Source organism: Pongo pygmaeus, chromosome 20 (assembly GCF_028885625.2).
Source record: "Pongo pygmaeus isolate AG05252 chromosome 20, NHGRI_mPonPyg2-v2.0_pri, whole genome shotgun sequence".
NCBI lineage: Eukaryota > Metazoa > Chordata > Mammalia > Primates > Hominidae > Pongo > Pongo pygmaeus.
In genome coordinates this window covers 3138492-3155355 of record NC_072393.2, presented here as the reverse complement: position 1 = coordinate 3155355, position 16864 = coordinate 3138492, and the positions used below count along the sequence as shown (strand labels likewise).

The window sequence follows — 16864 nt, the reverse complement described above, 5'->3', positions numbered from 1 at the left end:
CCATAATCGAATCCCTCCCTCCTTCGACAGCCTTGGCTTTACTGGGGAGGCCTCATTACCTGATACCTCATCGTGCCATGCCCCAGTCTCAAAAAGGGTTTCCTTTCCAAAAAATCCAGAGAATCACTCTTGGTTCTGGAGAGGGCTGGTAGGAAGTCACTGCTATTCCTACGGGGTCGGGGCGAGCATTGTTCTCTTTTCGGAGGAGGAAACAGAGAGGGAGATTCCCAGGGGTCAGCGGCTGCACCGGGACTAAACTCTGGCCTGTCCAGCCTCCAGGCCGCACTCTCAGCCCCGCGGGTCCCAGAGGCCCGGGCCGGGTACGGAGCCTGCAGGTGGACAGGGCGGGCAGAGGGCGGGGCTGGCGCCCAGGGGAGGTCGCGGCCGCCTCACCTTCTCGCTGCTGCTGCTGCAGGAGGGGCGGCGGCTGGGGGACGCTGTGCGCGATGGGCGTGATGGCCGCGGTGGGGTACATGGCTGCGGAGACCGGAGCGAGACACAGGGCGAGGAGGGGCGTGAGGCCACGTGGGCGGCCTGGGCGTCTGGGAGGGGAGGGGGCGGGGCCATAAGAGAGGGTGGGGCCAAGGCAGGAGTGGGTGTGATCATGGCTTTTGTGGGGAGGGTTTGGGGGCGGGGCCAGGTCAGAGGGCGGGGCCAATATCACAGACGAAACGGGGCGGGACTATTGCCTGAGGGGCGGGGCCATGGTGGAGGGCAGGGCCAATAGCGAGACGGGGCGGGGATGGGGGGTGGGGGCGGACCCCATGGCGTGAGGGGATGGGTATAGGGGTTGGGCCTCAGCAGAGGGCGGGGCCAAGGCTACAGGACAGTCCACAGTGGGTGGGACCATTGCTTGAGGGGTGGGGTCACAGAAGAGGGCGGGGGCAAGACCGGGATGAAGGACATGAGAGGGGCGGGGCCATGACTTGATGGAGGGCTATGTGGGCAGGACCATGAGTTGAGGGGCGGGGCCGCAGCAGAGGGCGGGGTCACAGCCAGGCCTTAAGAAGTAGAGCCAGAGGTAGGAGCAGGGCTTTAATCAGAGAGGCGTGGTCAGAGTAAAGGCAGGACGTGAGGGGCGGGGCTAGGAGCTGCACGAGGGAGGGTAAGGGGCAGGGCCGAGAGCTGGGGTTGGGTCAGAGCTAGAGACGTGGTTAAGGGGAATTCCCTCTCCCCAGCACAGAACACGAGAGGGTGAGGCCATGGGTAAACGCTGTCCTTAAAGGACAAGGGAAGGTCCTGTTTGCGGGTATAGGTGGTGGTGGGGTGGGACCAGTAACAGGGCCAGGGGTTGAATACAGGACAAGGGGCAAAGGGTGGGCCCTGAGGGGCGGGGCCAGAGGTAGGAGGCGTGGCTAGGCACAGAAGAACGACAAGTCCGGGGCGGGCCCTGGGGGGCGGGGCCCTAGGCGGGGGCGGGGCCAGGGCCCAGCGCGGGCACGCGGGCGGCCTCCTACCTGTGTACTGCTGGACACCGGAGAAGGCAGGATGCAGTGTTTCGGCCACAGTCGGGCTCTGAGCTGCGGGCAGACAGAGGGGCTGAGTGGGGCGGGGGCAGCAGAAGTCTTCCATCCACCCCCGATCCTTAACAGCCGGAAGGACAGCAACAAACACTCCGCCCAGCTTCTCCTCTGTGCTAAACCCTCTGTAGGACCAGGAAGCTGAAGCCGAGGAAGGTGAAGCCACTTGCACAGGGCCACTCAGATAGCAAATGGCAGAAGCTGAACTGGAATCCGGGTTTCTCGGACTCCAGAGAGTTCACCATCGTCCCCATCTCCCTCTCCCTATCCCGACCCCTTTGCCTCCCAAGGGAACCCTTCACTCCTCTCTACTCCCTGGATTCACCAGGACTTCAGCCTCCACCTCAAATCACCACCTGCCCCCATCCCCTGCCCCGTCTCCCTCTCCACATGAGTTTGCTCATCAGACACCCTGTGGCTCCCCCATCCAACTGTAGCCTTCCTGCTACCGCTAGGGAAAGGGGTACGGGGAGGGAAGAGGTTGTCCAGGCCACCAAAGCTGATGCTTCTGGGGAAAAATTCAACCAAACAATTCTGCTCGAATGGAGAGTGTGCTAGAGGGCAGGGGATAGTGGTGGTGACTGTGACTCCAAAGGGGTGGCAGGATGGAGTTCACTTTGTGGGCAAGAAGCAGTTCTGTATCTTCACTGTGGGAGATACACAAGTCCGCATCTGTGACAAAATGGCAATTAACCGCTCCTGCACACACACACATACACGAACAGAGTGCATGCAAAAAGTCATGAAATCAGCTGGGTGCGGTGGCTCACGCTTGTGATCCCAACACTTTGGGAGGCTGAGGCAGGAGGATCGCTTGAGTCCAGGAGTTTGAGACCAGCCTGGGCAACATAGCAAGACCCTCATTGCTTTAAAAAAAAATAATAATAAATCAGCCAAACATAATGGCACGTGCCTGCAGTCCCAGTGACTCAGGAGGCTGAGGTGAGAGGTGAGAGGATCGCTTCAGCCCCGGAGTTCGAGAGTTCAAGGCTGCAGTGAGCTATGATCACGCCACTGCACTCCAGCCTGGGCGACAGAGTGAGACTCTGTCGCTAAATAAATAAATGGTGAAATTTGAATACCGTCTGGAGTTGAATTAATTGTATGGTGCCAGTGTTAGTTTCCTGGGTTTGACAGTGACCTGTGATTAGATAAGCTGTTGGCATCAGGGAAGCTGTGTGAAGGGTACCTGGGACTGCTCTATGGTATTTTGGTAACTCCCTGTGAACCTCCAATCATTTCAAAATAAAATGTTAAGGCCAGTTGCAGTGGCTCACATCTATAATCCCAGCACTTTGGGAGGCCGAGGTGGGTGGATTGCTTGAGCCCAGGAATTTGAGGCCAGCCTGGGCAACATAGCAAGATCCCGTCTGTACAAAAATTTAAAAATTAGCCGGGCGTGATGGCGCATGCTTGTAGTCCCAGCTGCAAGGAAGGCTGAGGTGGGAGGATTGCTTAAGCCCCAGAGATGGAGGCTGCAGTGAGCTGTGACGACACCACTGCACTCCAGCCTGAGTGACACAGTGAGACACTGTCTCTAAAACTAAATAAATAAAAATAATTAAAAAAATAAAAAGTTAGAAACAAATTCTCCTACATGGTGGAAAGACAGATAACTTACTTCACATAAATTAGATGTTGGAAAATGTTTGCCCTAAAATTGTAGGTGTAGCATAGAGAAAGGAAGGACCTCTGCTTCATGAAAGCAGGTGCAGCCTAAATCAGTGGGTCATTCATTCTGTATTGAATGAATAAATGAATGAATCCAGGCATTGATATCTCCCCAAATGATACAGATGAATAATTAAGATTTATGGGCTGGGTGCAGTAGGTGGATCACCTGAGGTCAGGAGTTCGAGACCAGCCTGGCCAACATGGTGAAACCCCATCTCTACTAAAAATACAAAAATTAGCCGGGCATGGTGGCATGCATGTAATCCCAGCTACTTGGGAGGCTGAGGCAGGAGAATCACTTGAACCTGGGAAGCGGAGATTACAGTCAGCCACTGCAATGCAGCCTGGGCGACAGAGTGAGACCCGGGGTGAAGCCTTTTGCACACGGATTAAATTGTCAATGCCACTCCCTGAGACTACTGATGTTATCTGCCCCATTTCCCAGATGAGCAAACTAAGGCTCAGGGACGTAAAGAGCCAATCCAGGGTCACTGAACTGGAATTTAAGCTCAGAAACATCCAGATGCACCGTTTTAATGTGTTACTACCGTGCCACGCCCTCCCTTCCTGTGTCCACAGCTCTTATCTGCTCAGCTGAGACACACTTTTTCCTGCCCTTCTGTTCCCTGGGCACTGTGACGTAGGGACTCATACTTGTTCTGGAAACACCACCTTTATTCCCCGCCACTCTCCTAGGCCCCAGAGGACCACCCCAATTTACCTGGGTAGGGCACAAGGCCATTGGCATAGACGGTTTCCAGGGCGGGGTGCCCACCTGGAAAGGGCACAACACCTGCAAAGCCATTGGTGATGGGAGCCACGAGGCCAGGCACAGCGGTGGTGCCCAGCAGCGGGGGTGAGTGCAGCCCTGCAGAGCAGAGGAGGGTCATGGGGAGGCCGGTTCTGGTTCCGGCCCTGCCCACCCATCCTTGGGCACCTGGAGGAGGCTCACCAGAGGCAGGAGCGATGGGTGTGGCAGGCAGCCCGTTGAGGCTGACGGCGCCTATCTGCTGGATGTGACAGGGTGAGAAGGCCACGCCGGGACTCAGGTAGCTGCCCGAGGTGGACAGGACTGTTGTCTGCTGTTGCATGAGCTGGGGATGAAGAGATGTCACAGTTGGGGTGACATCTGCCCTGAGATCATGGCTTATGAGGGGAGGCTTGGTCCCCCAGTTACTAGTGAGGAGGTCAGGTTGGGTATTTTGGCTCAGGCTGAGATCAGAATTGGAGCTCAGACTGGAATCAAGGCTCAGCCTGGGAGCAGGGATGAGTTAGGAAGTGAGGCTCCGGCTGAGATCAGGACTCAATCTAGTCAGGAGTTGGGGCTCAGCCTGGGATCAAGGCTTAGCCTAGGATCAAGGCTCAGTTAGAAAGTGAGACTCAGCCTGGGACTAAGGCTTAATCTAGGATCAAGGCTCAGTTAGGAAGTGAGGCTCAGACTGAGATCAAGGTTCCATCTAGGATGAGGGTTTAGTTAGAAATTGAGGCTCAGCCTGGGATCAGGGTTCAGTCAGGAGCTGGGGCTCAACTTGGTATCAGGTCTCAGCCAGGGTGGAGCTTGATCAGGTTAGGTCTCATTTTGGGGTCAGTATGGATTTGGAGGTTCAGCCAGAATTGGGCCTAATTTAGATGTAGGGCATAGCCAGGTTCTAGGGCTCAGTCCAAGATTGGGTGTTAATGTGAGATTAGGGCTCAGTCTTCTGGATTTAGGGGCTCGATCTGAGCTTGGTCTCAATTTGGAGTTGGGGTTCAGCCACGCCAGGAGAGGACCCTGAGTCAGGGAGGTGGAGGAGAGGCGGGAGATGGGCCAAGAGGCGGGAGCCCCCGACAGAGTAGACAGAGACTGAGAGAGACGGAGCCGGAGCCCCGAAGCTGTCACTGGGTCACTCACAGCCTGGGCGTAGGCACTGTAGGGGCTGAAGGGCAGTGTGAGGGACGGCGTCAGGATGCCCAGCTGGCCCACCATCTGCTGCATGCGCCGGAGCGTCCGCTCCTTGTCCGTGTCGGCGAACTTGACCACCAGGCTGGAGGAGGCTCCCTGCAGGGGCAGCGGCGAGCAGGGAGGGAAACGGGCTGGGAGGTAGCCAGGACTCTGGGGTCCCTGGATTCATGTTAGCTCAGGCCTCCTGGGTGAGGGGTGTAATGCCAGTGGCTGTTGGCCATGTCCACGGGCCCCCACCCCAGGAGCCAGGACCACAGCGAGGACTGCGTGGAGACCAGCATCCTGGGCCCAGCAGCATCTGCACAGGTGCAGCGCCCAGGCCTAGGAGGCTGTGATGGGGCACAGGTGGGGGCCCTGACTGTCAGCCACACACTCAAAACAGATGGAGAATCCCGCCGCTGGAGAAGAACAGGGAGGTACAGGTGGAGGCACCTATGACTTCCGCTCACCTGAGAACAGGTGAGAAACCAGCTTCCGAAGGAAAATAGTGGGCTCAGGTGGACGAACCTGCCATTGTCACCCCACACCTGAAACTCCAATCTCCAGAGATGAACAACTGGGGCACAGATGGGTGACCCTCCAACTCTCACCCACACCTGAGAACAGGTGAGACTCCAGCCACAGGAGAGGAACAACGTGGGACAAGTAGATGATCCTGACTCTGTCCCCCATGCCCTGGAGCTAGCAGGCAGTTCAGATCCAGAATTTTTTGTTTGTTTTGTTTTGTTTTGAGACGGAGTTTCACTCTTGTTGCCCAGGTTGGAGTGCAATGGCGCGATCTCGGCTCACTGCAACCTCTGCCTCCCAGGTTCAAGTGATTCTCCTGCCTCAGCCTCTTGAGTAGCTGGGATTACAGGCACCCGCCACCACGCCCAGCTAATTTTTTTTTATTTTCAGTAGAGACGGGGTTTCACTATGTTGGCCAGGCTGGTCTCTAACTCCTGACCTCAAGTGATCCGCCCGCCTCGGCCTCCCAAAGTGCTGGGATTACAGGCGTGAGCCACCACGCCCGGCCCCAGCCCCAGATTTTTGTGCCGTTTGCAGGCAGATGAACCTGTGGCCCATCTACCCAGTGGACAGCGGTGGACAGTAGCCACTGGTGGGGACTGGGGGCCCTGCTTTGCTGGAGCACAGACAGAAACCCATGTGACTGCCATCCCACTCCATGGCTGTGCAGTTGCCACAGGGCTGGGCTGAAATCCACCAACAGGCAGCCGTGGGCAGTTGAAGCAGCGGTGAGCGAGGGAGTGTCTGTCTGTGCAGTCAGGACGCTGCAACATGTCCTGATATCGGTAACAAGAGAAGCCTGGTGGCCGGGCACAGTGGCTCATGCCTGTAATCCCAGCGCTTTGGGAGACCAAGGTGGGCAGATCACCTGAGGTCAGGAGTTCGAGACCAGCCTGACCAACGTGGTGAAACCCCGTCTCTACTACAAATACAAAATTTAGCCGGGTGTGGTGGCGCGTGCCTGTAATCCCAGCTACTTGGGAGGCTGAGGCAGAAGAATCGCTTGAACTCGGGAGGCGGAGATTGCAGTGAGCTGAGATTGCCCCATTGCCCTCCAACCTGGGTGATAGAGCGAGACTCCATCTCAAAAAAAAAAAAAAAAAAGAGAGAGGCCTGGGCCCAGGGGCCCAGGAGGCCATTCCCACCCCTCACAAACCAGCCCACACCCCGACTCTGGGGCTCAAGAAGGAAAATATCTTCCCCTTCGACCAGCTCCTCCCTGGTGGGCTGGCTCCCATAGGATGCACCCTGTAGCCTCCCTGTCTTCGCTGACCTGCCCCCTCCAATAGAGAACTCACTCCTCCAGACACCTACCAGCCCTGTCCTGGGACATCTCTGAGCTTGGGAACACTTGCCCTTGTGCTGAACTAAGCCCCTCCCCTGGGTTTTAAGAGCTGAGAGAGGTGGCTTGTTCCTCTCAGGTCCCATCTTCCTTGTAGCAGATTTGGAGATGTGTGTGCAGGAACGATGGCTCCTGGGGACTCCTTCCTCAGGGGAAGGGCCGTCCCCAGTGCCTCCTTGGTCCTACCCAGCCTCTCACTGCTGCAGACCCTGGGACCTGTCCCCAATCCCCACCCCTCCCTCAACCGGTGAGTCAACAGGCCCCTCATCCATTCTCACCCTAATGTCTGTTTTCTGATCAGCCCTCCTCCCTGTCCACCTGGTCCCAGCTCAGGCCTCCTCCTCCCTCAGCTGGACCTTGGCCTAGCCTCCTCTTTGGCCTCCCAGCCTCCAGTCTTGCGCCCAGCCCATCCTCTACATTAGCCCCAAAGGGATATTTGCAACCGACCTGGCCTGTCTCCTCCCTCGCTCTAAACCGTCTATGGCTCCCCACTGCCCCAGGAGAAAGTCCAGGCTTCTCAGCCTCGCATTGCGGCCCCATCTTCTACGGCTCCTCCGGGCTATCTGTTGCCACCTCCCAGCCTTTCTTCTTGTCAGGGCCTCTCCTGGCCTCAGCAAATCCAACCCAGGTGTCATCCCCTCCAGGACACCCTTACATGTACACACATACACACTCACACACTCACAACCTATACTCACACAGACCTGCATATGCTCACAAATGTATATACAATCACCAACAATACTGACACACTCACAGTCATGCGCACACGCAAACACACACACAAACCTGCCAGCAAACGCACCTGCAGATGCACACACATGCGCTGCAGTGAGTATGCCATGGCCCAGGCATACACACACGCTCACACACGTAGAAACACACATGTACACTCACATACACGCACATGCACTAGTATCTCTACACTAGCACACAATGGCACACTTATCCATACATATTTACGCACACCCCTCATGCACATAGCACTCACATAACACTCGCCTACTAGTAATGACACACTCAAACACGCACTCACACACACACATGCATGCAGTCTCAGGCACACTCACACCCAAACATGCACACTCACCCACATGTACACACTTGTAATACATCCATGCACACACATACACTTCGCTTGCATACTCACCTCCACATCTCATCTACACACACTCACGCATATATACCCACTCCAAGGACCACAGCCAGGGACTGCGCCTGTTTCTCCACCTGTGCCCCCTCTGAAGGACAGCCAGGGGCTATTGGATGACAGCGACGGTAGGAATATGGCCTGTTTCATCCCTGTCCCCCTCACCCCTTTCCCACTCCCACCCCCACAGCCAAGGGTAGCTCCAACTCACCGGCATGGTCTGGCTCCCATGCAAGGCGTGGATGGCCGCCTGTGCCTCCGTGTGGGAGGAGAACTTCACGAAAGCACAGCCTGCTCCAAGAGAAGAAGATGTAGAGGGTGATGGGGTCACAGGACTGGCTGAGCGGGGGCCACAGGAGAGGGGACACAGAGACCTACATGGCCAGTGTCAGACACATGCAGCCAGTGAGAACTGATAACAGAAAGACAGCCAGCCGTTTGCTCAGACGGACAGCTGGACAATCAGCCAGATCAAGGTTCAGAATGGAGGAGAATCGCACAGACAGACAGCCACAGAGTTAGACAAACAGCCGGTCACCCACACAGCCAGCCAGCCCGCCATTTCTTCATTCAGTCCAGCAGAAGGTCAGTCAGCCATCCGGATAGCTGGTTAGATGGTCAGTCACAGAGTTTGTGAAGCACACAACCAGATGGACGGTGCAAGGCTGGGAACCGTCAGGGAGGAGGTCCCGTCCATCAGAACAAATGACAGGGACCAAGGTCCAGAAAGTTATGATCAGATATGCAGAGTTAAAGTGACAGACCGCCGGACACACAGTCCTATGGGCAGAGTCATCAGGGACACGCGCAGGTCCAGACAGACAGACCCTTCCGACCAGAGCCAGACAGATGGAAATTATCAACCTCCAGACCTGAGCAAACCCAGACAGAGCCACACAAGCAGACAGACCACCAGAGACCACCAGACACAGGCTAATGCAGACGGACAGCCACACACACAGAGACCACCAGACACAGGTGAATGCAAACACAGTCCCATGGACAAAGTCCAGAGAACAGACACAGGCCACTGGACCTGGCTCCAGACTGGTAGAGTACTATGGAAGGGCCAGCCATATTGTGGGGGGAGGGGGTGGAATATTCTGGAATTACATAGTGGTGATGGTTGCACGGTTTTATGAATAGAAAAAAAGCACTTCATTGTACATTTTAAAAGGGTGAATTTGGTGGGATGTGGAAGACATCTCAATTTTTTTTTTTTTTTTGAGTCGGAGTCTTGCTCCGTTGCCCAGGCTAGACTGCAGTGGCGTGATCTCGGCTCACTGCAACCTCTGCCTCCCGGGTTCAAGCAATTCTCTGCCTCAGCCTCCCGAGTAGCTGGGATTACAGGCTCCTGCCACCATGCCCAGCTAATTTTTGTATTTTTTGTAGAGACGGGTTTCACCATCTTGGCCAGGCTGGTCTTGAACTCCTGATCTCGTGATCCACCCGCCTCAGCCTCCCAAAGTGCTGAGATTACAGGCATGAGCCACCGCGCCCAGCCCTCAATTTTAAAAAGGAAGAACCAGGCAATGGTCTGAAACCATCGGAAACATTCAGTTCTAGTAAGGTAAGAAAGACCAGAATGGAGTCGGTCCCAGATGATGAGCTCTGTGGACAGAGACCGCCAGACACCGTCATTTGGACTCTCAGGCAGGAAGATAGCCAGACAGTCAGACACAACCAGAGACCACCAGTCAGTCATATGGACAAATCACATAGAACCAGGAGGAAACAGTTCTACGAATAGTCAGGTGGAGGAATCTGAGACCACAGGGCACAGGTAACTCTGTCCCTGGAGAAGCCCCGCCCCTCCCCAGACCCCGCCCCATCACAAGGCCACGCCCCTGCATCCCTACTCACAGGCAGCACCTGGAGAAGCCACACCCCCTCCCCCAGACACCGCCTCATCCCAAGGCCCCGCCCCTGCATCCCCATCCACAAGCAGCCCCTGGAGAAGCCTTGCCCTTCGCCAAGACCCCGCCCCATCCCAAGGCCACGCCTCTGCATCTCCGCCCACCCCACCGCAGCCCCGCCCCTCTTCAGGGCCCGTCCCCACAGCCAGCATGCAGAGAGAGCATGCAGGTAGGATCAAGCGGGACCAGTCTCTGCTCCACCCAACCCCTGTGAACCAGCCCCTTCCAGCCAGCCCCAGCCTCCTATGGGCCTGGCCCCGCCCCACCTGGCCAGCCCCACCCCCTATATGCTCAGCCCCGACCCTTCCCAGGGCCCCTCCCCCTGGAGCCAGTCCCTCCTAACCCTACGTATTTCACCCCTCCCTGCAGCCCTTCCCCTACCCAAGACCCCACCCTTGCAGCCTCACCCACAGACTTCATCTCCGGAGAAGCCTCCGGCCTCTCCAGGGCTACATCCTTAGAGCCAGCTCCTCCCCACCCTGCAGCCCCACCCCCTCCCCAGGCCCTGCCCCTGCAATTCCGCCCCTCTCCAAGGCCCCGCTCCTGCAGCCTCCCCCACGATTCCACCCCTGGAGAAGCCCCGCCCCTCCCCAGTGTCCCACCGCAGAGCCAGCTCCTCCCCATGCTGCAGGCCCCACCCTCCCCACAGGCCCCGCCCCCAGATCTAGCCCCGCCCCGCTCGCAGTCCCGCCCCGGCCCCCGTCCGTCACCTTTGCTGCTGCCGTCAGGCCCCCGGAGCACTGTGCACTCGTCAATGACCCCGAAGGGCTGGAACAGCCGCAGCACGTCCTCCTCCGACTGCTGCTTGTTCAGCATCCCCACGAACAGCTTCCGGTCCCCTGTGGGCGGCGACACCCACCTCAGCCGAGTCCCCGGCTTCCGGGAGGGCCTCCGGGATTCCTCCCTCCCTCCAGCAGAGTGGAGGCGGCAGGGCAGGAAGACGCGGCGCCCGGGCCCTGCCGGCTCTGGTTCTGCGCGTGCGAGGGAGGACCCAGCCGCGCCCTTTCCCTGCCCCGGATCTCTCCACCCTCCCACGGGCCCTGCACGCTCCCATCTCCCGGCCTTTGCCCAGGTGGCGCCCCCGCCTGGAATGCCCTCCCTGCAGTCTTTTGGGGTCTCTGCTCCACTGCTCCCCCTCCAGGCGGAGACGACCTTTCCCTCTGGTGCACTCAGAGAGCCCGCACCGAGTACTAGGGCTAGGAGCTGTCTCGCCGGGCCTGGGTCCCTGTCTGTCTGTCTGTCTTTCTGTCTGCTCCCCGGACCTGCCAGGCGGAGGTGGGCACTGATGGTCCCCGCACTTTCATGGTGCCCAGCAGAGGCCCCTGCCCAACTTTGTCGGGATCAAGAGGGGCCAGGCAGTCACCATCTGTGGAATGGAGTGAGGGTTCACGTGCTCAGGGGACCAGGGTCCTTGGCAGGCTGGACCCCCTGCTGGGTGGGGCTGGGCTGGAACCTGGTCTGAGGCCGGAGCTGGGCCAGCCTCTCCTGTGTGAGCTTTGCCCCCTTGGGTAACTGCGTGCTCCCTGGTAATGGGGAACGTGGTGGCTTCATCTCCTAGGGACGGTGAGCTGGGTTACTATGGAAACCGCTCTCGGCAGCTGTCACTCATGGGGGTGGGAGGGAGAGAGAGAAACTAGCAGAGAGATTGAGAATCAGGGAGAGAGAGAGAGACAGATCAGAGAGAGCACGCGCGAAAGAGACTGTGAGAGACAGAGAGAGAATAAGAGGGATGAAGAGACAGAGAAGAGAAAAAGGAGAAGGAGATACAGAGGGAGATGGAGAGAGAGAGAAATAGAGACAAAGATGGAGATATACAGACCCCACCTCGCTACTCCCTGTCCCACACTGGCAGCCAGGGTGGAGAGTGTGAAAGGGGCTCCCATCCCAGAAGGCCTTTACCAGACTCCTACATATACCTACGTATCCTAACACTCCTGCCCCACGCCTCCACTCAACCAAATCTGGCTGCCCTCCTTCAGTCTCCACTTGAGATGGAGAGGAAATATACAAATTTCCAATAATGACTAGACTTGGGTCCCATGGGAACAGCTGAGTATGCCCCCGCCATGGGCACACCCTGACACCAAGGTCCAGCCCCACACAGACACCACTGGCCCCAGCCTGCATGTCTGCCCACATGCCCAGCCTCCAACAGTCAGGCACACATGTGCAAACACACACACCCATGCGCAGGCTGGGCACACGCACATGCACACAGGCAGGAAGGCATCCCCACCGCATACCACACATGTGTGCTTATGTGCACCAGCTGCAGAAACACAAATGCACGTGTGCACGTACTCACACACATCTGCACACAGGCATGCCAGGTGTGCACACTCATATACACACACATTTAAGCATGCACACATGAACACACACATTTTCACACGGAGACCCCAGAGAGCAATCCACAGCCCTTCAGGTCGCCATTGTCTGTGTCTGAAGCCCCCCAGTTATTGCACCCTGAAGGGAGTGGAGTATTTCAAACTCAGGGGAAGGCAGCTGGACCTGGCTAGACCCCCCATCCTCCCTTGGGGCCTATGGACATAGCCCCTTTTGCTCTCTGGAACCTGCCTCTCCCCCCACCAAGAGGTATGTGAGCAGGCATGCGACTGCTGCATGCTTTGGGGCAGGGAGGCCAGTTCCAGATCCACAGGCCTCGGCCACTGCCCCTTTTGCAGGATAGAGGAAGGAAGAGATTTTCCTTCTTCTCCCATTTCTCCGCCAACCCCCAGCCTGGCAGCCATGGAGAGATGACAACTACCTCCGCGGCTTTCGCTGTCCGCAGGCTTCACCTGGATTGGCCGCGCCATCTGCAGAGAGAGGGGGAAGGGAAAAGTCAAGCTCAGCAGTGGGGGTGTGGTGGGCAGGGGGTTTTGCCTGAGCTCTGCGGGGCAGCCCTGCCCACCTCCCACCACCAGCCCTCGGCACCCCACCACCCCACTAACACCCCAGTCAAAGAAATTACACACGGTCCCACCTACAGCAGAAACTGTGTGGCAAACTCTTAGCCCTCAAAACCCAACAACAATATCCCTTCCTCCAGGAAGCCTCCTTGCTTCCCCAAATGTGATAGGCCCAATTCCTCCAGTCCCTTTATATGATGTGACTTTGCAGTTCCTACCATCAAGAACTAGAGTCTATTTTCCCACTCCTGGCACCTGAACTTGGCCAAGTGACCTGCTGTGACCCATAGAATGTGGTGGAAGTTAAGTTGTGGGAGTTCTGAGCCTAGGCCTCAAGAGACCTTGTAGCTTCCACTCTTGGAACCCTGAGACTGCCAGGTGGATAAGCCCAGGAGGAGGCCCCTCCTCCTCAGTAGGGGAGGAGGAGGGGCCTCATGGAGACAGAGGCCTCTCTGACAGTCACCTCAGGGGAGTGAGGCCATCCTGACCCAGCTAAGCCCAGTCAAGTCTCAGCTGACTGCAGCAGCTTGAGTGACCCCAGGAGAGCCCAACAGAAGAACCATCCAGCTGAGCCCAGACCAAGGTTTGCAGAATCGAGAACAAATATAATGACTGGAGTAGTTTGTTACTCAGCAGTGCTGACTGATACACCAAAGTAGCTACATTTAGCCACATCTCCCAGGAGCTTTGGGTGGGGTCATGCCAGGAGCTTTGGGTGGGGACATACCTGAGTGGACCAGCCTGCCATCTGGATTCATTGTTCTAGACACTTTTGTCCCCCACCCCAGGCATTGAAAATGATATTTAATGAAAAAAAAATTCTCCCTTGCACCAACTCTCACAACATACCAAGTCCTAGGTATGAGCTATTTTGGATATTTGAGAACAGGCTCCAGGGATGTGAGAGTTGGGGAGGCATTTGCATCTCCACTGGTCCTGGGACACAATCCTTCTCCCAACCTGATGTCTGTGGCAAACTCCTACTCAACCTTCAAAACCCAACTTAAAAGCCCCCATGCAGGGACTCTTCCCACTCTTCTGGGCTCCTTCCTCCCTCTCCCTCAGGTTGGAAGTGTCTATGTCTTGCCCTGTCTCTCTCCAGACAGGGAACCACATCATCTCCCCACATGGGGAAGGACACATGGAGGAACTGGAGAAACCTGCTGAACAGAACAGGCCAGAAGGAAGTGGCCAACTTCCACCAACACAGAAAGGCATCTGGAATGGGAATGAGTGCTACTCTCAGACCTTTTTCCAAGTCAGACAAACTTGAAATAGATCCCCATATCCCCTGAGCCCTATGGGTTCCAAAGTGCTCTTTCTGATCTTCTGACTTGTGAGTTTCAGCAGAGAATACACTTAAAAAAGTGCCAGGTTTTCTTTTTTTTCTTTTCTTTTCTTTTTTTTTTTTTTTTGGGACGGAGTCTCACTCTGTTGCCAGGCTGGAATGCAGTGATGTGATTTCAGCTCACTGCAGCCTCCACCTCCTGGGTTCAAGCAATTCTCCAGCCTCAGCCTCCCGAGCAGCTGGGACTACAGGCATGCGCCAATACATCCAGCTAATTTTTTTGTATTTTTAGTAGAGATGGGGTTTCACCATGTTGGCCAGGATGGTCTTGATCTGCTGAGTTCGTGATCTGCCCGCCTCGGCCTCCCAAATTGCTGGGATTACAGGCATGAGCCACTGCACCCGACCAAATGCCAGGTTTTCTAATCACAGCATAGCTGCCCAAGAAGCTTCAGAGAGAGGTGCAATTTTCACCCCATTCTACAGATGTCAACATTGAGATTTCTGTTATTTGTCTAAGAGAGAAGTTATTTGTGTAAGGTCATGGTGAGTGAAGAGTTTCTGGACTCCAGATTCAGTGATCTGTCCACCCACTCCCATAAATAAGGCCTCCTCCCCATTTTTGGACCCCCAAAGTCTCCCCACTGAGCTCTGTCCCTCGTGATCTGACCCCTTCTCTAAGACCCATTCCCGCTCCATGCCCACTCTTCCACCCTGAGCAACCCCTCATTTTGCACTCCCTTCCTCAGAGACCCCTCTGGATTTCCACCTCCCACCCCCTCAGCTTCCCTCTTCTCACTGAGCCTCTCCTGCTTCAGAGGCCCTTCCTCATCTCTGGGTCCCCTCCCCTCTCTAAGACCCTCTCCCATTCTGACACACTCCTTCCTGAGTGTATGTCCCGGGCACATATGCTTTCCTCAATTTGAACTCAGTCTTTGGGGCCCCAGAAACCAAGAGGCCCCTGTCTCCCTGATCCTGTGCCCCCAATCCTCCCAGCCCAACCTTCCTGCCGCCCAGCCGCACCCTCAGAGGGACCCTGACCACCTAGGAGAGGAAAACCTCCATGCTCTTCCCCCACCCAGCCAGCTGGACCCCTTTCCCACCCCACATCACCCATGCATACACACCGGGGCCCTTTCCACCTGGGTACCACACCCTGCTAGGCTGGAGGCAGGAGGGGAGATGGTTTCAACCAGATGGGACCAGCTTCTGGGCTGGAAGGGGGGGGTGCCAGGGGAGGTGGGGAGAGATGGGGGGCACCTGCAGGAGCTCCAGACTCCCGCTCCCCCCACCCCTCCCACCCCACCTCCGTTGGCCCTCACCTCCTCCCCCCTCCCAGCACCTTGGGCAGATGAGGATGGGGTTGCCATGGCAACGCTGATTCACCACACGGAAGCTGGCAATTGTTGTTGCCATGGAAACCGCCTCTTAGGGGCGAGCCCAGCTCCTGCCTTGCACAAAAGAGATATTTAAATATAATCTTCTGGAGATGGACGAGGGAGGGAGGGAGGGAGGGGCGGCCGCGGGGAGAGAAGCTGCCCCCATCACCGAACCCTCCACCCCCACCTTTTTCTGGGGTTGGGGGGCTGGTGTACCTGCTCCCCATCTCCCCCACCCGCCACAGAGCCTGGGACCTTCCGCCTCCTACTGGGAGGTCCCTTCCCCCCACCGCTGGGTCAGCTCGGGGAGAGGGTCGGCCAGGGAGAGGGGGTTCTGGTCTGGTCCAGAGAAGCCAGTTGAGTAGCCCCCTCCTCTCCAGGCCTCCACTATAAAGCCGAGCTCCGCGGCCCGGCCGTCCCCACCCCGCGGCCCGGCGCCCGCCTTACCCACCGGCCTGGAGACGCGCGCCAGGCTGGCATCCACGTGCCGCCGCCCGCCCGCCCGGCCGCCCCGGGCGCACAGGCGCGCACCCGCCGCACTGCACGCTCGGGCTCCGCGCCGCGCGCCCTGCGCCCGACGCCCAGGCGGGCCCTGCCCGCGCTGCCCGCCCGAGCCGGGAGGAGGCGTGCCAGGCGGGGATCTGGGTCTCCCCACACCCCACCCCTCCTGTCGCCCCTGCCCGTCCATCTGGCTCTGCCCACCTCCTCCCGGCTCCCTCTCTCCATCTGTCCCACCGAGGTCTCTGCCGAGTGCACTCCCTCCCTCCTCCACCTTTTCTGGCTCCCCATGACCGCGTCCCTTCCCTGACCCTTCCCTTCCTCTCCGTTTCTTCAGCAACATTCCTGCTGTGCCCCATGCCTCTCTGGTTCTGGGGCCCCCAAGGCTGAGTCCAATTTTGGAACTCCAGGAAGGACCCTTCACCAGCCTGGCGGAGGGGGAGACAGAGCCAGACACAAACTCTCCCACGGGGTCAAGGTTGGAGCTGGGAGGGCTGAGGGTAGAGGAGAGTGAAGAGCCAAAGGCTGTCCTGGGTCTGCCCTGAAGATGGAAAATTCACTGTGAATTTTGGAGTAGGAGTCGGAGTCTGGAGCGGTTGGAAACAATTTTTCATGTTGGAGCAATACCCACATCTGCTGACCCATTTAGTCTTAAGACAACTTAATGAGATGAAAACATGCATTTCCATTTTACAGATGGGCAAACCAAGACCAGAAAGAAGGGAGAGGTCGGGAGGCC

General features: G+C 57.3%; 1 protein-coding gene across 17 annotated transcripts in view; it reads right to left on the bottom strand.

Moving 5' to 3' along the window:
• Positions 1-16864, bottom strand: part of CELF5 (CUGBP Elav-like family member 5) — a 74541-nt gene that overhangs the window by 10900 nt on the left and 46777 nt on the right. For 5 of the 17 annotated variants that reach the window (XR_008495623.2, XM_054461787.2, XM_054461788.2 and 2 more), the window contains exons 3-10: positions 12816-12867; positions 10762-10890; positions 8347-8426; positions 5086-5232; positions 4147-4288; positions 3916-4062; positions 1458-1520; positions 394-477 (exon numbers count right to left, since the gene is read on the bottom strand). Coding sequence is in view for 15 of the 17 variants with exons in the window: in XM_054461787.2 (XP_054317762.1) it covers positions 394-477; positions 1458-1520; positions 3916-4062; positions 4147-4288; positions 5086-5232; positions 8347-8426; positions 10762-10890; positions 12816-12867 (844 nt within the window). In the remaining 2 variants the exon portion in view is untranslated. Of the gene's footprint in view, positions 1-393; positions 478-1457; positions 1521-3915; positions 4063-4146; positions 4289-5085; positions 5233-8346; positions 8427-10761; positions 10891-12815; positions 12868-15375; positions 15696-16074; positions 16148-16864 lie in introns of those variants that run through there. The other 12 variants (XM_054461781.2, XM_054461782.2, XM_063657779.1 and 9 more) reach the window with 11 other exon arrangements.